The sequence below is a fragment of the Prorops nasuta genome, unplaced genomic scaffold, assembly GCF_024137725.1.
Source record: "Prorops nasuta isolate Cenicafe-Biocafe unplaced genomic scaffold, Cenicafe_Pnas_1.2 PNAS00023, whole genome shotgun sequence".
Lineage (NCBI taxonomy): Eukaryota > Metazoa > Arthropoda > Insecta > Hymenoptera > Bethylidae > Prorops > Prorops nasuta.
In genome coordinates, this window is record NW_027116820.1 from 2,403,794 (window position 1) to 2,431,189 (window position 27,396).

At 33.3% G+C, this 27,396-nt stretch overlaps 1 protein-coding gene across 3 annotated transcripts in view; it reads left to right on the top strand.

Moving 5' to 3' along the window:
* LOC136781549 (band 4.1-like protein 5) overlaps positions 1-27,396 on the top strand; it is a 61,868-nt gene that overhangs the window by 19,846 nt on the left and 14,626 nt on the right. For 2 of the 3 annotated variants that reach the window (XM_066740447.1, XM_066740449.1), the window contains exon 6: positions 15,570-15,980. In XM_066740447.1, the coding sequence (XP_066596544.1) occupies positions 15,570-15,980 (411 nt within the window). Of the gene's footprint in view, positions 1-15,569; positions 15,981-17,448; positions 18,057-27,396 lie in introns of those variants that run through there. The other variant, XM_066740448.1, reaches the window with a different exon arrangement.

The following is a 27,396-nucleotide window of genomic DNA, read 5'->3' on the forward strand; positions in this document are numbered from 1 at the left end:
GAATTTTTTGCAATTTCAGTTATGTCCAAAGAATCATCCGAGAAATACGAGAAATTGAGTTAATTGCCCCTGAATATTTGCATAAAGTCAGATTTTTCAAATATCATAAGGTAAAACTCAATTTCAATAAACTCACCATTTTAGAAATTTCAGTATTTCGGGCAACTTCAGCTTTAGAAGAAGAGCGACTACTGTTAACCAATACATTTTTGCATGTAATCCGTGTGAAGTGATGTAGCGCTTACCCAAAATCTCAAAGCAAATCAAATCCTTTTCTCTATTTAGTTTTTAATTTTTATAAAATGCTTATATGTAGTTATTAATTAATTAGATTTGGTAATAAATACAAAAAATGCGTTCTTATCATATCAAATAATAAGTTGAGGTACAATGAACTCAATGTTATTATATTAATCTGCTAACAAATACATTTTTTGTATTTATTATTGAGTCTAATAAATTAATGGTTATAAAAAAAAATTCCTTGTAAAGAAAAAAAAGGAAGAAATTTTAAGCTTCGCCAAGACTTGAACCCGAGCCTGCCGCGTGACAAACGGCAGTCTTACCATCTGCGCTACAGCGCTTACTTAGGGTACCAAAAGCAAAACAGCCTTTTAAAGGCTGGCTACATTTCTTTCATTAACTCGTCATAAACGATTGAGACATAGCTGCAATAATAAATACACTTATTTCCACAGCATTATTACAATAAATTTATTATGTTTTTAATTTGAAGCATATATTTTACATGAAGCCACGATAGTTTAATGGTAACCATGCAATACTCTAAATACGAAACTATTCATATGCTCAATTATAAAAAATTATTCGACTACACGTAACATATGTTGTAATATTACTTAATTAATTTAAGATAATGTAGCATATGAATAGTTTTGTATTTAGAGGATTGCATGGTTACCGTTAAACTATCGTGTTTTCATAAAAAATGTAGGCTTCAAATTAAAAACATAATAAATTTATTGTAATAATGCTGTGGAAATAAGTGTATTTATTATTGCAGCTATGTCTCAATCGTTTATGACGAGTTAATGAAAGAATTGTAGCCAGCTTTTAAAAGGCTGTTTTGCTTTTGGTACACTAAGCGCTGTAGCGCAGATGGTAAGACTGCCGTTTGTCACGCGGCAGGCGCGGGTTCAAGTTTTGGCGAAGCTTAAAATTTCTTCCTTTTTTTTCATTACAAGGAATTATTTTTTAATAACCATTAATTTATTAGACTCAATAATAAATACAAAAAATGTATTTGTTAGCAGATTAATATAATAACATTGAGTTTATTGTAACTCAACTTATTATTTGATATGATAATAACGCATTTTTTGTATTTATTACCAAATCTAATTAATTAATAACTACATATAAGCATTTTATAAAAATTAAAAACTAAATAGAGAAAAGGATTTTGATTTGCTTTGAGATTTTGGGTAAGCGCTACATCGCTTCACACGGATTACATACAAAAATATATTGGTTAACAGTAGTCGCTCTTCTTCTAAAGCTGAAGTTACCCGAAATACTGAAAGTTCTAAAATGGTGAGTTTATTGAAATTGAGTTTTACCTTATGATATTTGAAAAATCTGACTTTATGCAAATATTCAGAGGCAAATAACTCAATTTCTCGTATTTCTCGGATGATTCTTTGGACATAACTAAAATTGCAAAAAATTCAAACCGGAAGCGCCTACGATACTCCAATTTTGTAGAAAATTAATTTGTAATTGGACAATTTTAGCCATTTCTGGTCATTATTTTGTAGCATAGCTTTGAATCCCAAATTTTGATTCCCACATAATTTGTTGATAATTAATAGCATCTATTTGTTCATTCGGACATATTATACCAGATTATAGCCGAAGAAACATCCGAGAAACATGAGAAATTGAGTTATTTGCCTCTCAATGCAGAGATAAAGTCAGATTTTTTAATCTCATAGAGTAAAACTCAATTTCAATAAACTTTTATTTTAAGTACATTCTGGAGCAACAATTATTTAGTTATCAACAATTATATATTAATTTGCAAAACTTTCAAGGCGGAAGTACTTTCTACACTCAAATTTTGCATAAAAAAAGTTTAAAAGTAGTGAGTTTGAGCTATTTCTTGACATTATTTCACATTGTGATATATTAAGTCCTAATTTTATTTCCTATTATTATTTTTGCATATATTTTAAGATATTTCAGTCCGGTTAGGTGTTCCCTACTAGAAAATAACCGAAGAAATTTCCGAGCAGCCTCACATTTTCAGTTATTAGGCTCTCATCATAGAAATTAGGTCAGATTTTTAAATTTCACAGTACATATTAATGAATTTGGTAATATTTACAAATCCGAATTGCTATCGATGCAGTGATATTGCAAGAGAATGGTCGAGTTTTTACCTAATTTTTAACCATTTTTTCATATTAATCAATCTTTAATGTATTTTCGTATAATCTTTTTTTATTTGATGAATTTAAATGTCACACTTCAGTGATCACTTTGTGTAATATAACAAGGGTTTTTTCTTTCAATTAGTCACTGACAATATTATTTATTTGTTGCTTTTATTTTATTTCATAATAATTTTTTACTGTTTTCAGAATAATTGTTAAATTGTAATAACATTTAAAAATTTTTATGAATTATAATTGTCAAAAAGTAAATTTGTTTTCCCTTTTTGCATCGAGTCGGCCGATACCGTGGAAAAGGAGTTTGGCGCGGCTCGTTGGCTAAACTTGGGAGAAATAGAGAGCGAAAGAGTGGTCCGAGAAAAGTATATTCTTCCCTCTCGTACTCATACCTCACCGGAGCTAACCGAACTTCAACGGCGACAGCCGAGACACGCACGTATCGATGTAGCTGTGTGCGTGACCAGAGAGCGGCGAGAGTAGTGGGGTTGGCTCACCGTTGTACCGCTGGCACTATGTGCGTTCTAGCCAGTGGTGGCGTGGTGAGAATACCAAATTCCCACCAGTTAACATATCTGGTTATACGATGTGAAATTACTTAAAGATTGATGTATGAATAAATAAGGAATTAGAGCAAAAAACAATACTCAAATACAATTATAATTAAGACCAATGCAAAAAAATAACCTTTTTGTAATAGACACTTTAATAATTTTTTTGGGTTAAAATACTAAATTAATTCTCCATTCAAATACGCCCTCAAATCTAGACGTGGGTAACAGAGGGGAAATCAGATCGAGCGGCAGTAGTAGGGGCAATTCCGGAAAATAGTGGGTGTACCGAAATGCTCAGCTTATGCTGCTCCCGACTGTACTTGCCGTCGAGACACTACCGTGTCTCGTGATACATGTCCTTCTCCTCCGCTGGCGCGCTATCTCCACCACTACGTGACTTTCGATCGCTCGGCCGTTTTAGCTCACGTTTAATTGCGTTTTTTGCATATTTCCCAGTAGACTATCCGAAAACCAATATATACTTTCTATTCTCACTGATTTCTACTTTCAAAATTTTCAACGAAACTTAAAATCGGCTGATCCAGAACGCATCCAGCCTTCTCGGAAAATAGGGCCTTTAATATTTAAATTACGATTTCGCATAAACTATTAATCCGAGCGTGTCTGGGCTTGGCACACATAAAGTAGACACAAATATCTTCATTCTTTCAAAGTTTCACCTCTTAATCTTAAAAAATGGCGGAACTATTTTTTTTAAAAGGTACCAATTTTTTAGTTTTTTCTAATTTTCTCCGTAACGAATCATCCGATTTACTTCAAAACTTTCTCAAATTATTCATCTTTTTATTCTCTACAAATCGTCTGTTGGGGTCATTTCGATAGCATCAGTAATTTTTGAAATAAACACGAAAACCGGAAAAAATCCATTTTTTTATGAAAATTGTTAATAAAAAAAGGAAAATAAGATTTGTGAGTCAAAAACATAAACCCAATCGTCTATGGGCATGACCAAATAAAATGACGCGGCTCGTTTTCTAATAGTGTTAATGTCCTAAAACAGGACTTTTTTTTCCTTCATTGTTTGGCCTATTAGCCCACACTTTCAGCCCACAGTTACGAGTGCCGAATGAGAACCACTGGGGAAGCGTTATTTCGCTGAACATTAGCTTTTTTCGTAATTATAGTTAACCAGAGGTTTAGATTATTTATAAAACAATACTCTGGATTCATTTTGTTTATAAAAAATAATTTTTATAATACTTTTCAAGAACAATCAATAACAAACTCCAACGCTAACTAACATGAATCAAAAGGTTGCAGGAAGTTTTTCTGAACTTTTTCCATTATACTGCCTTTTAGGACATTAAATTCTGAAGAGACTTGTGTATGTTTCGTTAGGAATCGCTACTCCCTTAAAGTTTTTTTTAAACGAGAAATCAGAAATATTTTGAAAATTTGCTTTTTATGTGCGGGCTAGATTTCAGGAAATTTGTTACATTTTTTTAAACCAAACCACTTTGTAGGGCATTAAATTCTTAATAGAATGGTATACCTTTTGTTAGAGATCGGGACTTCCTTAAGGTTTTTTGAAGTTTCGGAAACAGAGAAGCGTAGAAATAGATATTTTCTCTGTGTAGCGTAAAATAATCGCATTTTCAATTAACTTTTTTTTTATATCTTCTAAATATATTTGTTTAATTAGTACAATTTTTATATTTAAACGGTTAAACTCATTCTGAGAGGAGAGAAATATTGAGTTGTACTTTTATATTTATGAGGTATTTTTTTAAATCTTAATTTTACAGTACATTTTTTCCATCAGTAAGGCCATACAAATTTATTAATTCTACTTTCTCATCCGTCCGCTTTAATCTTTTTAATGACTGATCTTTTTTCTCATAAATATAAGTACTAATTCCTTTTTGGAAATCATCCATCTCATTGTCAGTAAAATTAATGCAGCTTCTTGTACACATAATATGTATTGTGACGCTTCTGTCTATCTCAGAGGATAGGGTAGAAGGGGAGGGAGGATTGATCCCTCACCGATCTCATTCGCGTCCCAAAAGGCGACTTCCTACAAGACCCGGGCGTCTTCGATGTAATATTAATTTTAACACGAATATTTATTTGTGCAGAGGGTGTTCTAAACCTTGTACGCGAATTTAGGGGATGAAGTGCTAATAACGATACGTCTTCAAATCCGATTCAATTCTCTTTATTATAACTCGTACACTGTTCAAAACTGATTCATGTACAGGTATAGTTTCTGCTTCCCTATACTATCTTGTAGCAAAAATGCTTCTCGCAAAATTGATTCATGTCCATCTCAACTCCTGTATACTATCTTATAGCAAAAATTTACAGACAACAGTAGACGAAACGCGAGATCGACAAATATGAAGATGACGTTTCGGACTTAGTAAAAGCATTATCCAAAAAGCATATTATTTATGTTGGAAACGTAGGGATGTCGAAAAATGGAATGGAAAATAATACAAATATGGTGCATATATATAATATTATTTATCAAGTATAAAAGGGAAGAGATCGGATGCAATTTTCAGCCTATAAAGAGGAAAAAGCATCAGATAAGTATCGGGAGCAGCAAGTCAGAAGAAAGATTAATTTAACAAAGCAAAATATTCTTTAATCTTTCTTTTGATTTACTGCTGCCGATACTTATCTGATCCTTTTTCCTCTTTATAGGCTGAAAATTACATCCGATCTTTTCCTTTTTATACTTGATAAATAATATTATATATATGCACCATATTTACATTATTTTCCATTCCATTTTTCAACATCCCTACGTTTCCAACATAAATAATATGCTTTTTGGATAATACTTTTACTAAGTCCGAAACGTCATCTTCATATTTGTCGATGTCGCGTTTCGTCTGCTGTTGTCTTTAAATTTTTGCTGCAAGATAGTATAGAGGAGTTGAGATGGACATGAATCAATTTTGCGAGAAGCATTTTTGCTACAAGATAGTATAGGGAAGCAGAAACTATACCTGTACATGATTCAGTTTTGAACAGTGTATCAAGTATAATACAATGCTCTATATATCACGACTTAATTACGCTAACGCGAAGTCCCTAATGTGGACGCGGCCTAAGCTGTGCGAATGCGGTTGAAATCCCGATGACGTAGTAGTTAGCCTCGCGTTCGAGCCACTAGTCGGCGTCCGCGACGAAATCCACTGAGTCGCGCGGTACTCCGCGCGCCACCGGTGGATACCTGAGCTAACTACTAAGCGACGCTACGCGGATGAGTCCCTATCCCCGAACGTGCGCGTTACTCGACGGTTATTCGCACTCACTAAGTTCCCGGGAACTCAACCACAACAACGACCCGGATTGTTTTGGTTCGGTACCTAAGGCCGCGAGTCCTCACGGAAATTTTACTAAGTCCGCCGCTTTGAACCGAATCAAGGGAACGATCTCGTTAACCGTCGAACCAGCCACTAATTTATGTAATCGCGTAATGTTCTTTTCGATTCGCGTCTAATACATAAAATATGATTTGCCCTAAGGTCCGACGGAATGATTACTCCAGTAGGTTGCCCGCTTACTCTTGACAGGTGAGTAGGGTCAGCGGTTCCCTATAAAACCGATCGGTGCTACGAGCCCTAAAGCCCTAGCACACTACGGGACTTCACAGGACTTTTTCTCAAAACGAATATTCACCCTTATGTACACCGCAACAGCTATGTTTTTCTTCTCTCTCTCTCTCTCTCTCTCTCTCTCTGCTCTTGCCCTTGGTTCTGGCCCTTTGGCCTCGGATGCTCCGCTGTCCGATATGGATTTGCGGCCAGGCTGCAGTCCTTGCAAATTCACTGCACTTTATTTCTGGAAGCGACGGCTGTAGCTCCGGTCGCGGATACTATCGACGACGGGAAAACAAATTTGGCACTAGTGTCACTTTTGACATACAAATTACATTTGTCGGGGCAGCTTGCGGAAGCAGGTAAGGCCCTGCGCCTGTCCCGCCGCTGCCCCGCTGCACCCATCGTCCGACATTAGGGAGCCGACAAATTATCGATCCTAGATCAATAACTTATCGGGTGATAACTTCCTAGTTTGCACCGACCGCCTATCTAGCGCTTGAGATTAGCAAAGCGCTAGATGGCAGCTATTGTAACGCTGCGGGAACGCAACGTTACACTATATACGTAAAAATAGTCTTTCATAAAAGTTGAAGTTTTGCTGAATGGCTAAACGTCGGACAGTTATATGTAAGATTATAGGTGGTTCAGGTTTGAGTCCCACCGCTGGAATTTTTTTTTCTGCAATAAAATTAATTGATAAACATTAATCGATAATATTATAATAGATAATATACGAAAATAAATAAATAAATTGTGATCGATTTTTTGCATGTAACAAAAATTCTATCGATCCCCGTCATTTGTTTTAAGAATGGAAAATAACTGGCAAAGGCCTAATAGCCAACGAAAATGTAGTCTTTTACATCACCCATTGCCATACTTGATGCAGTATGGGAATCCAGTCTTTTGCAAGTCTTTTTCCATTCCTTTGCCATTGGATTGCCACATCTTTATTAAACTTTTTTTCTCTACGGGTGTACTTAATCACCTGTGCTACATATGCTTCCAAGAGCTTACGGATAAGCAGGCAATTTGAATGAAGGTTCCCTTAAAATGATAATTATTTATATTATTTTTTTCTTGATTATAGTTTAACAGCTGAAATTATATCTACAGTTATAATTCGAAACGACAAATCAGGCAGAACAGAAATTAAACAATTAAAACTAATCGAATCTCCAAAATCAGAGTTTCAATCATTTGAGCTATTAACCCTTTGGACTCCGCTGTTATCATACCAAGAATATTATGTCCCTTCAGAGGGGATAGTGGAGTGCAAAGGGTTAAACTGTATTCAAGAAAAAAAAGAATATAAATCATTATTATTTCAAGAAAGCCTTCATTCATATTGCCTGCATATCTGTAAGCTCTTGGAAGCATGTGTCGCGCAGTTGATTAGCTATCCGCTCGCTACTCTGATCGTCGCGGGTTCGAATCCTTTTCAAATTTTGTTTTTTTTTTAATTTTATAAGTTTTATATATTGGAAGAATACTTTTGAATAACAAATAGTAATACAATCATTATTATTAATGGAATAGAAAATGAAATTTGTATTGTATAAAAGGGGGTGTGGAAATTAAAGTTGTACATTACTATATTCTATATGTTAAAATACTATTTATATTTATTATTTAATGGTACTTGAGCAAATAAGCATTTTGAGTATTTCTTAATTATCATTTAAAAGTTCTTTGAAGTAATCGAATTGGAACCTATCAAATAAAAGAGGAAGCTTCCGGCCGAAAAAGATTTTAACTCGTCGGCTGAACGAAGTTAAGTTCGGATCAGTTTGGGGATGAGACAGAGAGATCCGAGAAAACTACTCCGCTCTCTTTTGCATCCCAGACTACCGACGCTCACCAAAGTTGAGCGATGCAAGCCGAGAGACACGTACACTTCAATGCAGTGGTGTGCGTAACTAGGGAGATGGGGTTGACTCATGGATGCAGCCATCCCTAAACGTGTTAGTGAGTCCACAGACGGATGATGGTGAGTCCGTCCGTCCGCAGATCGGCATCACTGCTCCTCTGTTCGGATCAGGCTCGGCCTTATACAGGGTGAGGCACTTAAGCAGCCTCAGAATATGGATGCAGAAAGACACATATCTATTTAACTATAAAAGATATTTAAATTTTGTATAGGACCTTGTCGAAGCCTCTTGTTATTTACCTTCAGAAAGGTCATATGTGAAAAATAAACATCTGTGTAGTTAAAGAGATATACGTCTTTTTGTATTAATGCTTTGGGGCGACTTAACGGGAATCCGTATACCGACATTACAGAGCAAAAACTATTTCGCATGCAGTGTCGTTATTTGTTGACGGATTGTAAAGTTATTACAGGTTTTTGGAAATGCCAGAAGCTTATCTACTAAATTACATTAGGAAAACTATCAAAAAATGAAAAATATTTTTGTTTAAATAAATATATTAACATTATTGAGAAACAACAATTAAATCGCAAAATCCCCCAACGTACTTTACTAGATAATGTTCATACGTTTCCAAAAAGTCCACATAAATGCAAATCCGTCAAGAAATGACGATGCTGCATGCGAAATAAATAATGGAAGAATTTCGTGTTGGCGACTTCCCGAACACGAAATTCTTCCATTATTTATTTCGCATGCAGCATCGTCATTTCTTGACGGATTTGCATTTATGTGGACTTTTTGGAAACGTATGAACATTATCTAGTAAAGTACGTTGGGGGATTTTGCGATTTAATTGTTGTTTCTCAATAATGTTAATATATTTATTTAAACAAAAATTTTTTTTCATTTTTTGATAATTTTCCTAACGTAACTTAGTAGATAAGCTTCTGGCATTTCCAAAAACCTGTAATAACTTTACAATCCGTCAACAAATGACGACGCTGCATGCGAAATAGTTTTCGCCCTGTAATGTCGGTATACGGATTCCCGTTAACTGCCTAACCCTGTATACCCGTCCGCGAGCCGTCGGTGGGGCTCCTAACGGCCAACTAGGTAAGGTGGAGAGTTATACTCCGAGTCAGCTATATCCCACAAAAAACAAGCTTCGCCTGTAAAAAACAGACGGCAAGTACATAAGTCGTATCTAGCATGATTAATATATAGTAATATAAAATATTTTAATTAAAAAAAATAGTGAAACCAAATGTTAGGCAAGTATAAATTTTTACCATGGCGAAAATTGAAATTTGGAAAAAAGTAAACAGTAATAAAAAAATTACTTGCTGGGCCCGTAATAATCATGTGTAAGTCGCTATCTTGCAATATAAGCGTTGCTTCTCTTAAGTTAAAAATGTGACTATTTAATACGATTGCATACAACGGGCCCGGCAAATAATTTTTGTATTACTATTTACTTTTTTCCAAATTTCAATTCTCGCCATAGTAGAAATGTATACTTGCCCAACATTTGGATTTCACTACTTTTTTTAATTAAAATATTTTATATTACTATATATTGTTATGTACATAGAATAAACATACATAACTCATTGCTACAATAAGCATTATATAATTAATATTATTATCATTTGAAAACAATTAATAAATCTAAATCTATCATAGTTTTACTAAAATACCAATAGCCTCATTGTAAAGGAGAAATACTCCTAATAGCGACAAATTCCTGAGTGTAATACGAAGCGCCAGACGCAGCTCGTTCACACTGTCGCCAAGGCTAAGTCCCGACACGTGGCAAATGCACTTCGACGGCAGTCGAATGTTCTAGAACAATGACGCATTTGACCATTGGGACCCGCAAATGTTACCATATAAGGTAATGTTTGACGCTGCACTTTGAGGGTAAGAGCCCCAAACGTACAGCCCCAAAAATCAGTTCGAGTGTATAGCTAAGAGGAACCAGTTGAATCTTTTAGGACCTTCAGTCCTCCTACCTCTTAGACTTCTCTAGGCAATCCTTTGCCTCTTAAGTACACTATTAACTAGCTGATAGCTCTGGTTATCAACTTGTATAAAGAAGAAACATTGTAAACAAATCTCAATAAATTTTATTATACAAAAGAATTTCAAGTTTGTCGTGAATCAGCGATTGAACCACAACAATATTAATCATGCTAGATACGACTTATGTACTTGCCGTCTTTTTTTTACGGGCGAAGCTTGTTTCTTGTGGAATCTTATAACGTTTTGTAAGAATATAGGAAATAAAATTAAAAATATTTTTAACTAATTCAATCTAACAAAACATTTTCCAATGTTCTCATCGTTCCATAATGTAAAGCTCCAATTCGAGATATTTATTTATTAATATATTAAATAAAATTCAAAATATTACAATGATGAGTTCTTATCATAATTACACTTTTAGAGGCATTTAACATAGGATTCAATGACTGTTTGAATTATATTTTCAACATCTTATATCCAAAATCACCTTAAGACCTTTAGCTTTCAAAAATTTGTTTCTAAATTTACCTTTAAATCCATCTTTTTCTTAGGTGTTACTATCACTATCACCTTTGCATTATGGCTCTTTCCCTGCTAAACTAGTGACATTTATATATTCTTTTCATTAATATAAACTGTAAAATATATACCAGTTAATGCAATGGAAGCCTATGTTTTTTAGGTATACTGCTTTCAATTTCTTGATGTTACACACCGTATGCTCTATTACTTGTGAAATATTGAAATCATGAATTCCTTTCATATTTACACATCTACATGATTTTATTATAATTTTCATCAACTATGTGATTTCTAATTCCAAAGTTGTATGCCCAAAATCACCTGCAAGCACTTCATTCTCAAGGATTTTCTTATAAATTAACTCATATTTATGCATCATTTTCTTAGCTGTTAGCCTCAACATCAACTTTGAATTCTGGCATTTTCTCCAGCACACTAATGCCATTTATATTTTCCTTTTATTAATATAAATTAGGAAATACACCAATTCATACAATGGATGCCTCTCTTTATTAAATATACAGCTTTCAGTTTCCTAATTTGATTCACAGTATGCATCATCACATGTAAAATATTGCAATCATGAATTTTTTTCATATTTACAAATATACATGAGTTTGTTATAATTTTCATCAACTATGTTATTTCTAATTCCAAAATTGTATACCCAAAATCAGTTGCAAGCACTTCAGCCTCAAGGATTTTCTTATAAATTAACTCATATTTATCCATCATTTTATTAGCTGTTACTTTCAGCATCAACTTTGAATTATGGCACTTTCTCCAGCATACTAGTGCCATTTATATTTAAATTCATTAATATAACCTGGGAAATACACCAATTAATGAAATGGAAGCCTCTCTTCTCTCTCTTAGATGTATATCTTTCAGTTTCCTAAATGTATTCATTGTATGCCCCATCACATGTAAATGATTGAAATCATGAATTTATTATCATCTTTACATATCTGTATGATTTTATTATAATAATCATTAACTAATTGATTTCTAATTCCAAAATTGTATACCCAAATTCACCTGCAAGCACTTCAGTCTCAAGAATTTGCTTAGAAATTGATCCCTTTTTTTACCTTTTTCTTAACTGTTACTATCAATATCAACTATGAATCAGGGTTCTTTTTCAAGGAAACTATATAGTGCCATTTGTATTTTCTTTTCATTAATATAAACTAGAAAATACAGAAATTAATGCAATAGAAGCCTCTCTTTTGTGGATATACTGCTTTCAGTTTCGCAAAATTATTCACTGTGTATTCTATTGCATGGAAAATATTAAAATGATGACTTCTTTTCATGGTTTCATTTCTATATATAGATGATGTTATCATTATATTTATTATTTAATTGACTTATATAATTCAAAGAGTTTATGCCCAAAATTACCTGCCTGCTTTTCACTATTAAAAATGGGCTTCCAAATTTTTTAATTTCTCCACCTTTTCCTTAGGTTTAACACTCAACATTAACTTTCCATTATGGTTCTTTGTAGGGTAAACTGGTATCATTTTTGACTTCCTCTATTAAATATTACAGCTCAAGTCTGCACAATAACACAATAAACACATTATTGTAATTCAATCTGAAATAAAATCTCACTAAGTACCAAAAAATATATTACATATTATATTATAACATTCAATGTTATTCTTATAAAAAATTAAATTTGAATAATTTTAGTGGTGATAATAATAATTTCTTTGTATTTTGATTAGGGAAGCATAGATAAATATTAGTTTTAATACTTTTTTATATTATAATTAAATATTTCATAACAATTAGAAAATATTCATCTACTTTTCTTTAATCGTAGTAATAAGAAAGTTTTATTGTCTCTTGGAAAATTGTTTGTATATATAATAAACAGAAACTGTTATTGTCTCATGGAAAACTATTCTTATATGTGATATAACCTATCGGGCAGTTGAAGTCCACATGAGTTTAAAGAAAAGAAAAAGTTAAACATGAATTTTGTTAATGACTTCCATATCTGAAATTTTAGCATAAGTTTATCAAATATCTTAATAATTTCTTTTAATTAATATGCTCCTGATAAACACCGATGTACATAAATGTTGAAAGTATACTTCTCCTTGGCACAGGGTTGAAAATATGTAAATATTAATCTTACTTCATCCAGTCAGCTCTACCATCCTCAGCAATGAAAATAGAAATGTTCTATCTCAATTTATCTGAAAAAGAAATTTCACAAAGTACCACAAAGTATATTAACATCTAGTATTGTAAAATATAATGTTATACGTATCTAATATTTGTCGACACCTTATGTCATTATTATTCGAATTCATTTGTCATTTTGAAAATTTAACACATTCACTAACATAGCAATGATTAACCTCACTGTATTAAATATAAATATCCTCACATTACAATTGACGGTTAACAGTTGTCGCCGGATTAATTATATTGATTACATCGATTTTATTTGATAGTTCACAACACTGGTTTTGTCGTTGAGTATAACCGGTTGGTAACACTGAGGAAAAATGATATCATTTTCTTTAGCGGTTAACTTCATCCCGAGATATACATTCTGGCTGGAGAAGAAGAAGAAGAAGAAGATGACGGAAAGAAATTAAATTTTTCGTTATATATATAGCTACCAGATTATGAGATCTCTGGATTGCGTGAATCAATTTTGATGTTTATGGTCTCAAATGAAAGCTTGTTCAAAACCAGTTTAGAAAAATTTTAGTTAAATCATGATAATGAATCATTCACGGAAATAAATCGGTTTGAAAATTGGGACGGCTAAACTTGCTGTATAAGTTACACGTTAGCGTCGGCGGTACTTTTATATATACTTGCCTTCGAGACACTACCATGTCTCTTGATTCCGCACGCTCTATAGTGCAGGCCGCGGTATCGGCACTTACGCAAAAAGACGTCTCCCACTATGCGGTATCGTACAAGGAGTAGCGGTGGAGCAAGCGTCTCGTTACATATTCATAGGCTCAAATGTAAGCTTGTTCAAAACCATTTTAAGAAAAGCTTTACTTAAATCATGCCAATGGATTATTCGCGGAGAAAAATCGGTTTAAAATTTGGGACGGCCAAACTTGCTCTATATGAGAGTGGTGCCTCGACGGCGGTATAGACCTGTCTTTACTTACTTTTATATGTACTAGCCGTCAAGACACTACCGTGTCTCTTTATATCAAAACCTTAATACTTGGTTTTCCATTAAACGGAAATTATTTAGCTTAGTCAGTAATGGCAATGATTCATATTGTATAGTATAAAATAAGACAATTTTTTAATTTAAAAAAAAACAATTTTTTATTGATTTACAAACCTGAATATCTAGAAGATTTACTTTTTCTCATTATCTTAACCAAAATATTGGATCGGTAATTTTTAATTATCAATTTGAAATAGAAGTTCGTATTCATCAAACATCCCAAAAGCTTATACAATCCAAATTCAAAGAAAAACCATAAATTTATTATATTTAGCAAAAATTTTTGCTTTATTATTGGATAGGTCATGTTAAAATTATGAATTTAGACCTGAAAGTCCGTGTTTAGTGACCCTTTAAACCCACACGTAAAGAGTTTCGTAAAAATCTGCCAGGACTTTTGTCCTTCCCCTTTTATGCTTGTCGAGACAGTTTATGATGATTTGCATTGTCTACGAAAAGGTCAAATATTCCACAAAACAATAATTTTCGAAGCCATTCATATACACAAAGTTTTTTAAATATGCAGAAAATAACAAAACTAACCGAAGAAATTGGTAGTATCAAAAACTACAAATCAGCACCGTTATTTCTAACATTAATAGTACTGCGTAGATAAATAAAAAGCTGAAATCAAAGAGGAGAAAATGGCATAGATTTTTCTTTAAAAAGATTTTTACAATTTTGAAATATTTGTAATCATTATTAAAAAATAGAACTTCAAATTACCTATAAAAAAATGGTTTTCAACAGTAATTACACATTCGTATTTTCGAACAGACAAATATTCAAAAACTGCGCGTACAAAAAAGAATTTGTGAAACAAAAGAGAATTCGCAGGGCTGGCGCTTCTTAACGTTGTATAAAACAGCTAAAGTTTCAAGGAGATTGTCACCTTTCAATTCTACTTTTTTAACGTTTTTAGGGCAATTTTCTTTTCAAGATCTGTTTTTCATTGGTAATTTGAAGCTTTATTTTTTCATAATGCTATTAGTTATTTCAAACTTTTGAAAATTTTATTCGATTAAAATTTGCATTACGCATTTCTTTTTTGATTCCAGCAATTTGTTTATTAATGTAAAATTGATTATTTAGTTATTAAAGGTTTTTGCCTGTGGTTTTTGATTTCACTTCTTTTTAATTAGTTTTTCTAATTAGTGCGTGTTTTGTGGATTTATTTGTAGATGAATAGCTATGATATTTATTGTAAGTTTGGTAGAAGACTTAATTTGACTAAGCTATTTTTTGCTAGGTTACTGTTTTTACTAACAATTATATGTATTTGCCGTATTTTTCTGCGAACTATGTCTGTTTTTCGGAGATAGCTTATTTAATATATCATTATGTGCTTTTTCACTTACTAATTACATTTTTTGTATTTTCATTTAAAGGGAGGAGACAAATTAACTCTTTCTGTAAGTGGAGGGACGACTGTTAATCCTTCAATTGAAGATACTGTGACTGTAACACATTTTTCGCTAGATAGTTGGGGACAAATAGAACAACAAACAACTCCAATTTATCCAAAAGTTTCTAATCAATCCCCGAATCCATTCAATCCATTTATAACTGACAATGGTAACGAGATTGCAAATGACATTGTTGATACGGAAATAAAAACAAAAGAAGATAAACAAACGAATCCTTTCATCGACCTTAATCCATTTTTGGGATTACTCAATCCTTTTACGGAATTACAGTCTACATCTGAAATAAAGAATGATGATAATACTGAAAAATTGGAAGAAAGTATAAATAAAACAGAAGAACTTCAAACAACTGCAAGCAAGCTGCTACATAAGGTTAGTAGGTCTGATGCATATATGCTATTGAATAAAAAAACTTTTATGTTTTGTGTTCGCACAGATATGCATGTTGTATTTAGTATAATCTTTACTTAACCATTTGACTGCCGGTGCTTTTTCTATGAAAATTTTTAAATATGCTCTGCCACCATTTTGTTTATTAACAATATACGAATGGTAACAAATTATGATGAAGGCTTATTACCAGTTAAGTGGCGCCCGGCAGTCTAAAGGTTAAAAAAGGTACATCATTTTAATCGTTTCGAGAAAAGTTTTCATGCTGAATGAGCTGTAACATATAAAAATTAGTTATAACAAACCAAATGTAAAAGGAAAAAAGACGTAATTCAAAAAAGCCCTTTTTTCTGTTAAATGGCTAAACTAGTCTCTACTATTTAAAATGCATTACACTTTCTGTAATTTAAAAAAACTATACGACTAAATATTTTCAAAATTTTCTGATATATTTAGAATCATTGTCTGATCAAATATAATGTTTTCAACTTAAAATAGAATGGTTTTTTACTACCGATATAATCATCTCTTTGGAGGCCTGTAAAAAAGAGAAGTCCAGTACTGCAGGTGTAAGTGACGACAGAATTCTTAAAACTGAGAAAGAAAAATTGCCTAAATTAAACAACATTCTATGTACACTCAATTAGGGTGTTTGAAAATTATTGAAAAATAGTGAAATAACAATGTTTCGAAAAAAAGGTTTCATTTTTAGTAAAAAAAATCGTTCGTTTTTGACATGGTAAATTCACATATTTATATATCCAAAACAGTCTAGTTTATGCTTATTTATAAATATGTGCTGAACATGATACAACAATTTAAAATCGTCCTATCTATTTTTTCAAGAGTTAGAGCTGTTGCACTTTTGAGAACAACTGTTTCGAGAAAAATATTTTTAAAGTTTTAATTACTGATTTTGTATTATAGGACTAGAAATATCATACTTAAAGCTATTCTCCCTCTCCCTCTCCCTCTCCCTCTTTTATTCCAGTTACTTGTAGTATATTTCCCTCGTACTCAAAGATATATTGTTCTTGTGCTGCTGATCTACGGACTGCCCGAGTTTCTTTAAAGGCTTCCTGGTGCTTTTTTGCTACTAACTCAATGTGCATCAAGTCACAATTTTTGCTATATTCTTTCACGCAAGATCCATCAATCATCCACAGAATTTTAAATATGTATAACATGGATTTAAAATCGTTATTAAAAATTCTAACTACGAAATAATTGGAGAGATTGATAGTTTTAAAGCAACTGTGAGAAGGTTTTTGGAGAAAAGCGCCGTAATAGCAAGATGTAGTTCTCGTTATTATATTGAGTATTGTTGCCCTTGAAATTATTTAACATTAGGTGTCACATTATTATTATAAGACTCCCAAAAAGTAATGATAACTAACTTACCGTGTGAGGTTTGGATACCTGACGGCTCAAAGCTAGTATCTTCCTTTAGATTTACAGGATGTACCAGTTAAAATGACCTAGAGCGAGATCAGGCTGAAAGTAAGTGGATGGGGAAAGCGCGGTTACTAGTGAAGAGTGGGTATAATGCTAAGGCAAGCCTAGTCTAGGGAAAGGACACTGTGCCTCAATGAAGCCAGTCTGGGTCTAAAATTCTCCCCCACTATGTCTCTACAGACTCACCAACACATAGAACTACTGAAGCATCCGTGAGAGCACCCAACTACTACCTCTCTAAACGTTCACGCATACCATTACTGAGGTGCGTGCATGTTTCGGTCTCCTTCATTTAGATTCGGTATATTTCGAGTACAAGAGAGAGCGATATAGTTTTCTCGGACTTCTGTTTCTCGCGTTCGATCTTCGCTCGTTTAACCAACAAGCCAAGCTGAGCTAGTCGAAACAAAAATCTTTTCGGTCAGCTCTGATAAAAGCTGACCAAACTAAATGTATCATGATGAACTATTTATAAGCACCGTTTGTTACTTATTACTTTTTATAATAAAATAAGAAATGGATCATTATACATAACATTAATAAATTTTGTTATGACTCATGTGTTATGTATTATCCCACAAAAAACAGACTTCGCCTGTAAAAACTGGCGGCAAGTACATAAACCATCTAGCATAAATAATATAGTAAAAATATCCAATTAAAAAAAGCGATGAAATCCAAATATTAGGCAAGTATATTTTTTCACCTTAGCAAAAGTTAAATTTTCGAACAAAAATGAACAAAAAAGTTACTTGCCGGGCCCGTAATGTCCATGGACAGTGGGAAATTGAATCATGTGTGAGATTCAACTATAGCGTAGTATAGTAAATTTCATGTTAAAATACAGAGCGAAGTTAGCCGAATCACATACGATTCTATTTCTCACTATGAATCGACATTACGGACCCGACAAGTAACTTTTTTGTTTCTTTTTTTTTTCGAAAATTTAACTTTTGCTAAGGTGAAAAAATATACTTGCCTAATATTTGGATTTCATCATTTTTTTTAATTGAATAATTTTACTATATTATTTATGCCAGATGGTTTATGTACTTGCCGCCTTTTTTACAGGCAAAGTCTGTTTTTTGTTGGATTTCATAATATTTTGTAAGAGTATAATATTTAAAAAATTAAATTATTCTTTTCATTTCTATAGAATTTAAAGAAAATATCCACCCTTCTCATTTTTTGAAACAGCAGCGCTTAACTAATAAAAATATATATATTAATATTGAAAAAATATCACAGTCAACACATTGAATTTATTGATATTTGTAATGCATTTTGCATAAATGAACTTCATAATTAATGCTCAGGCTAGTTTTTTAATGTTTTCAGTTTCACCATAATAAAAGTTTGATTAAATTTTTCATAATCAATAAACATAGTTTCAACATATAAAAATTATTAACTAAAATGTATGTTTTAATTAATTTACATTTTTTGGTTATCAACATTGGACATTTTACCAACATCTAACTTTGCCAAACTTCAGTAACTCCATCAGCTGCTTGAGATGATACAGGGGCAAGACTGGACAAGCAATTCGTAAAGCTTCAAATAAGCTACAATGAAGCATATAATCGAAGTTGGCCTGTCGTTTTGCATACGCCGTTTCTTAAATTATTAGCACCAATGATTGTTACGTTTATGCTGCTAACTCTTGACAAAGGTGACATGGGAGATACATTGGCGAGTCGTCCTTATAACATTTCCTGTACCAAAGTCTTCAAATTTTCGTTTCGTAAATTTCTACACACTTGAAACTGGTCGGATTTCTGGTGCTGCAAAATGGAGTCGAAACAACTAATTTTTAGACTGAGTTTTTTTCCATTGAGAATAAAGTGCATTTTTTCATCCATACCAATGACCAGTATACTGCCTCTCGTCTTGAATACTTGCATAGGTAATGGAGGAAAACAATCAGTAGCTATTAACTGAATTTTACATAATTTCATCCAATAAATCTCATACTTAAATTGTGGCTGAGCAATGGACGACGTTTTTCTGTAAATTGGCTTATACTTACTTTGCCAATCTTTCAATGCTTTTATATTTGTCTCAGTATGTGTGCGAGCCATCCTTATTGGATTTTTAATTGAATTGTACCAAAAGTATTTAAGTCAAAGCACAAGTATTACTGTTTGCTATAATAGACTTGTACAGTGACTTTAAAATACTAAATGACGATACTACTAATAAACCTAAAATCAAATACATCATTTAACAATCTCAATCTTCAAAGAAAATAAATATTTGAAGGAACACGAAGCATCTGAGTTACTTACCAGAATTTGGTGTTGCCCCATCTCCATTTTCCTTACTGCTGGGTGACCTAACTTCCTTGAGAATAAAGATCTGTAATATTTGGTGTCTTTGCATCTTTTGTAAACATCTATTATCGTATAATTAGCTTAAATCCAAACACTAATCAACTTGTACTCAACGTAAATGAAGGTTCATCGGAATACTTCATATTTTCCAAACAAGCATTACTAGAATTTAATGTAAAATATTTGTTCTTATATATAATATAACCTATCGAACAATTGAAATCCATATCAGTTTAAAATAAAGAAAAAGTTAAACATAAATTTTATTAATGATTTCCACACCTGGAAGTCGAGCATATGATTATGAAATACCTTAACAATTTCTTTCAATTAATATCCTCCTGATAATGACCGTTGTGCATTAATGTTGAAAGTATACTTCTCATTGGTACAGAGTTGTAAATATTAATCTTATTTAATCCAGTCAGCTCTATCCCGAACAATGAAAATGAAAATGTTCTGTCTTAATTTAATCTGAAAAAGAAATACCACAAAGTATACTACATCCTGTATTGTAAAATATAATATTATACTTATCTAATTCGCGATTTCTTCTGTCACTGTTAATTGAATTTATTTGTGATTTTAGAAATTTAACAGATGCAATATCGCAACACAATGAATAATCTCACTGCATTAAATAAAAATAACCTCACATTACAATTTACAGTTCAATATAGTCCTCGAATTAATTATTGATTATATCGATTTTAATTGACAGTTCACAACCATATATAGTTTAGTCGTTGAGTATATTATGTTGGAAGCGTTGTGAAAATGTCGTCATTTTTCTTAGCGACCAACTTCAGCCCGAGACATACATTCTGGCTGGAAAAGAAGACGAAGAAGATTATGGAGAAAAATCTTAAATTCGATATATATATAGCTAACATAGTATGAGATCTCTGGATTGCATTAACCGATTTTCATGTTTATGGTCTCAAATAAAAGCTTGTTCAAAACCAGTTTAGGAAAAGCTTTAGTTAAATCATGACAATAGATCATTCACGGAGATAAATTGGTTTGGAAATTGGGACGGCCAAACTTGCTGTATAAGTTACACGGTAGCGTCGGCGGTATAGACATGTCATTATCTACTACTTTTATATGTACTTGCCGTTGAAACACTACTGTGTTTCTTGATTGTTAAAAAGATTTCATTTTTTTAATTTATGATTGAATGTAGTAGGTTAATGACAATAAAAAAAATCATAATTAAACAAAATTCAAAATTTTGCATGAATATGCGGGAATCGAACCCGACCCCGCGGAGATACTAGGCAAGCGCTTTACCATCTGCGCTACGACATTTATTCGGTTACTCAAAGGCAAAGTCGCCTGTTAAAGCGATCGAAGCTTTCTCTATTAGGTTCAATTTACAGAAGAAAATATCAATTATAATCATATACACATATTTATTTATAGTATGTCTCTTCATTATGAAAAAAAAATTTTTTTTACATATTTGTAAATCTTAATGACTTTATAGCTCTAGCTTCAAAAAGTGACTGCAACATTACCGAGAATATTTCTGAAAGCTGTAGAATTAAAAATAAGCCACCCAAGACTTGTGTTTGGGATTTAATTTATTATCTCTATTGCAATATATTTATTTTCAACTAGCTTATATATAGAAAAACGATCAATCGTTATTTATAAGTAAACGCTCATGGCTGTCAGAGATGAGACAATATAGCTCTATTCTACTTACTCCTTATATAAGTTTCATATTCTGATTATCTTTTAATACAGTATATATGTCATATAAATATTTTGTTTGGCTAAATCTTCTCACCACTGTCAACTATGCACGTTTACATGTTAAAAACGATTGATCGTTTTTCTATACAGGGTGTAATAGCAATGATGTTTTTAATTTTAACCACATATTCTTGGGACCAAATTAAGGAGAAAAGTCCTATAATATAAGGTCCGGAAAAGCATCATTGCTGAGATAAATCAATTTTAAACCGATAAATCAGGGCTTTGATTCAACGGAAAAATTACATTACTTTCATTTTCGTTGACAGTTCCCCTTAAAAAAACAAAAGAAGTTTGTACTTCTCTGCCGATCCGTATTGCCGTACACGCATATACACACACGCACGCAACTACGCCGATTATTAATATTAGCTCCTAATGTTTTACACTCCTAATCCTGGTGCTGATGAAATTCATTTTCTGCCTATTTTTAGAAGGATCTTCGATAGCACAAATTTAGTTGAAAACTCTGGGTAACGATACGGCGTTATTTGTAGATTAATTTTCAAGTCATTTTATCCATTCGGCGACGCGACATATGAACTGTTCTAAGATAGTCAAGATATAAGTATTATATTATAAAAGCTATTATAAGAAACTGTATTTTTTTCTATTTTTGAAAATCTCACTATTTTATCAGATAGAGCAGTTGTCTGCATCATTGCAAGATCAAAATGACTCGAAAATAAATTTTCAAGTGAGGCCATAATCTTGTCTAGAAATTTCAATCTAAGTGGAGAGCTTGAGGGATTCCTTTAATAATAAATAAGTTTTTTTTCATTTTATGAAGGGACAAGCCACAAAATTAAAGATAATTTTTTGTTTATGCCGTACATTGTCCATAGCTATTGCCTTCTTGCCTAGTACTTTTGCATAGTGTCTGACTAAATGGATTTGCCAGTAAAACTAGCCAATTGCTAGACCAAATTCTAGTTTATAGTGACTAAAAGTTGATATGGTCACCAAAATGAAATATTTTATAATTCACCAAGTAAAATGTAATAAGCTTTAAAAGAAAATAGGATAAGTATTTACTAACTTATCTGAAATCTCCTCGTACATAAGAGCATGCAAAGACTATGAATAAAAATCTACAGCATTAACAATAAATTATTCTTAATTTTGTAGCTTGTCCTTTCATAAAATGAAAAAAAGGCTCATTTATTCTTAAAGGGATCCTTCAGGCTTTCCACTTATTAGGCCGAAATTTCGAAACAAGACTATGGCTTAAACGTTGCGTTCCCATAGCGTTACAATAGCTGCCATCTAGCGCTTTGCTAATCTCAAGCGCTAGATAGGCGGGTCGCGTGTGAACTAGGGAGTTATCAACCGATAAGTATTGATCTAGGATCGATAACTTGTTGGCTTCCTAGTGCCGCGCAATGGGTATAGCAAGGCAGCGGCGGGAGAGGCGCAGGGCTTTACCTGCTCCCGTGAACTGCCCCGACACACGTAGTTTGGATGTCAATAGGGACACAGTGCCACGAGCCGAATTTCCCTGCCGCCGATGGTGATTTGCGACAGAGCAGCAGCCGCCGCATACGAACAGTAAAAAAAAGCAGAAGTGAAGTGCGACTACTGCCACCCTGCCGCGAACCCATACCGGACAGCGGAGACCGCCAGCCCGTCGAGCCTGCACCCAGGGCTAGGAGAATACAGAGAGAGAGAGAGAGAGAGAGAGAGAGAGATCGATGAGAGCCAACCAATTGTAAGCTGAAGTTAGAGTGATTATTCGTTTTGTGAGAAAGTCCAGTGACGTCCCGGGGTGTGCTAGGGCTTTAGGGCTCGTAGCACCGATCGATTGTATAGGGAACCACTGGCCCTGCTCACCTGTCACGGGTAAGCGGGCAACCTAGCAGAGTAGTCATTCCGTTGGACATGTAACGAACATCATATTGTGTAAAAGCGCGAATTAGTAAGAGTGTTCGCGATTACATCAATTCATTGTGAGTTTGACCGTTGACAGGATCGTTCCCTTGAGTCGCTTCAAGGCCGCGGAATTAGTTCAATTTCGGTGAAGCCTCGCGACCTTAGGTATCGAACCTAAACAATCCGGATTGTTGTTGTGCTTGAGTACGCGGGAACAGAGTAAGTGCGAGTAACCGTCGAGTGACGCGCACGCGCGGGAATAGGGACTTATCCGCGTAGCGTCGCGTAGTAGTTAGCTGAGGAATCCGCCGGTGGCGCGCGGAGTACCGCGTGACTCGGTGGGGACCGCCGCGAACGCTAACTAGTGGCTTGAGCGCGAGGATAGCTACTACGTCATCGGGGCTTCAGCCGCGTTCGCACGACTTAGGCCGCGCCCACATTTGGGACTTCACGTTAGCGTAACTACACCTTGTGAGGAGAACATTGTATAAAATTGAGTACGAAATTGATAATAAAGATAATTTAACCGGAATTAAGGAATTATAGGTGTTAGCACCCCATCCCCTAAATTCGCGTACGAGGGTTAGAACCCCCTCTGTATAAATAAATATTCGGGTATTATTAACATTACATCGAAGGCGCCCGGGTCTTGTAGGAAGTCGCCTATTGGGACGCGAACGCGATCGGCGAGGAATCATTCCTCCCTCCCCTTCTACGCTATCCTTCGGGATAGACAGTAGCGTCACAGGCTTTACTTGAAAACCAATTTTCAAGTAATTTTGCTCTTCCAATGATGCACATAGCAAATTGCTCTATCTGACAAAACAGTAAGATTTTCAAAAACAGAAAAAATACGATTTCTTATAATAGCTTTCTGAATATAATATTTTTTGACTACCTTAGAACAGTTCATATTTCGCGTCATCGAAAAGATAAAACGACTTGAAAATTAATCTACAAATAACGCCGTATTGTTATCCAGAATTTTCAATTAAATGGGTGGTATCGAGGATCCTTTTAAAAATAGGTAGAAAATAGATTTCATTAGCACCAGGATCAGGAATGCAAGACATTAGGAGGTAATATTTTAATCGGCGTAGTTGCGTGAGTGTGTAAGCGTGTACGAAAATACGGAACGACGGAGAAGTAAAAACTTCTTTTGTTTTTTGAAAGGGGAAATATCAACGAAAGTGAGAGTAAAGCAATTTTTCCGTTGAATCAAAGTCCTGATTCATCGGTTTAAGATTGATTTATCTCAGCAATGATGCTTTTCCGGACCTTATAGTATAGGACTTTTCTACTTAGTTTAGTCCCAAGAATATGTGGTTAAAATTAAAGACATCCTTGCTGTTACACTCTGCATATGAGCTAATTGTAAATAAATAAATTGTAATACAAATAATAAATTAAATCCCAAATACAAGATTTGGATTGCTTATTTTTAATTCTACAGCTTTCAAAAATATTCTCTGTAATGTTGGAGTCACTTTTTGAAGCTAGAGTTGTTAAAGTCATTGATGTTTACAAATATGTAAAAAAATTTTTTTTTTTTTTCATAATGAAGAGGCATACTATAAATAAATGTGTATATGATTATAATTGATATTTTCTTCTGTAAATTGAACCTAATAGAGAAAGCTTCCATCGCTTTAAGGATGTTCTACCCCAAAACAATTTTCATAAGATTGTTTAAATTTTAATTGAAATGGGTTAAATATAACAATATTGACACGATAGTCAAATCTGAGATTGATGACACGTTTCTAGCTAGAGAAATTCAATATCAATGTTATCACTTTTACTATGGAACATGTAGGAGATTCTGCTAAAAAGACAACATTTTTACTAATATTAGATAAACGGTTCTTTAGATTTTGTTAAAAAATAAATGCTCTACGGATTATACTTGTTAACAGCACATAAAAAAAAAATGAAAAATAAGACACGTACCGTTGCCGAGAAAATTTAAATCAAAGTTTTATTGTTACACGATAAACGTGAAAGTTAGTAAATATGGCAGCCGCGCATATGCGCGCGCAACTGCGGTACATATATTTACTAGTAATGAGGGAGAATATATATTTTCAAATTATTATTGTACTTAAATTTGTATATCTACATTTTAAATTATATGTTTTAATTGTGGATGCGAAAAATAATAGGATAAGTACCCGAGTCTAAAAATAAGCTCCATTTTAAACCTTTAGAACCTCTATTTCTTTGATATTTCAATTTACCGACAAAATTGAACACCAATTTAGACCTACAAGATCTCAGAGTAGTCCTAGGAGGATGAAAATAATATTTAAATGAAACTTTTAACTCTAAATAGGATCTTCAAATCCTCCCTATGAACTCTTTTGAACCTCTGAGTACTCCTAGTCTTTGATTTAGTCCTGTAAAACCTAAAAGTAGTAGCAAGAGGTTTAATTTAGTGTAGAAAATTCGTCAGCACTTGTTAGAATCTCAAAGTCCTACCAATATTCTTTTTACGGATTTGTTGCGATATGATTTAGATACAAGACATATTAAAATTATTTCTTGATCTAATAAATTACAGTGTAACGAAATTAATAGAAAACAAATTTTTAACGGTTAACTCTGTTTTATACCCGTTTATGTTTATATATATATTAGAAGAAAAATAATAAATAAACAATTGTAATTATTATTCTGACTCATTTTTATTAATTGGCGAAGCTATATTATCAATTTTCATTGCTATATACGCAAACAGTAAGAATTTGTGTTATTGGAATCGCTTTATAGTCTTTGGATCTCTTGAAACGAAATATAACATATTCTGCAAAATTTTATATTATTTAATATTTTCCATTTATGATAAATGAATGTTAGGACTTCTGTATTATGATTAGCCTGATCAGTTCCAGATGATAATACGGCATATTGTTATAAATTTCTTCGAGAAAGCTTGATTATAAATTAAAATTAATCTCAATTAATTTTAATTTGTAACATAATAATTCTTAAAGAAAAATAATTGAGGGAAACAATATTGATGTTAAATACAAGATCAAAAGATGACTCTTGTATATTCTAGAATAGCTGAATGGACTAAGTCGCAGGCTGCAGATGTACATGAGGTTCAACAATCCAGGTTCGAGTCCCGGTCGGGAAAAGATTTTTCTAAAAATATTATTTGTGATTATTAATTAATGAACAGGTAGAAACTAATTAGAACAAGAAATAAATAAGTATAAATTGATATGTAATAGTGGTAATTTGAGAAAAGTATTTTTTGTTTAATTTTCTAATCCATTTTGCCGGATCCGGCCGGATATCGTCCCTGATCAGGCCCAAACCTGTTTGCCTGATCAGTCTATCGTCAGCATAAGCGTTACATTTTTCTTCCGTGTCGGACGGGGCTTACTCGACTAGAAACTGGATCCGGCATTCCGTATTTTCCATATGGTCCGGATCAGGCAAATCGTAAAACAGAAAACCTGACTAAAACATAGCCGGCCCTGCTAAGGTTTCCATGATTAAAATTGTAATACGGGAATCGTAACGATAACATATCAGGTCCAGGTACGTTTCCCTGATTTAAACTGTAATACGAAAAACGTATGTAAACCGGATGCGGTCCATAAACGTTTGCCTAATTGAAATTGTAATACAAATATCCTGACAATAACGTATTAGGTTCATGTACGTTTTCCTGATTTAAATCGTAATACGAAAAACCTATCTAAACCGGATTCGGCCCTTGAACATTTGCCTGACTGAAATTATAATACGGGAACCCCGACAATATGGTATCAGGTCCAGGTACGTTTTCCTGATTTAAATCGTAATACGTAAAACGTATCTACACCGGATGCGGTCCATAAACGTTTGCCTGATTGAAATTATAACACGAGAACTCTGATAATAACGTATCAGGTCCGGGTACGTTTTCCTGATTTAAATCGTAATACGAAAAACGTATCTAAACCGCATCCAGCCCTTGAACATTTGCC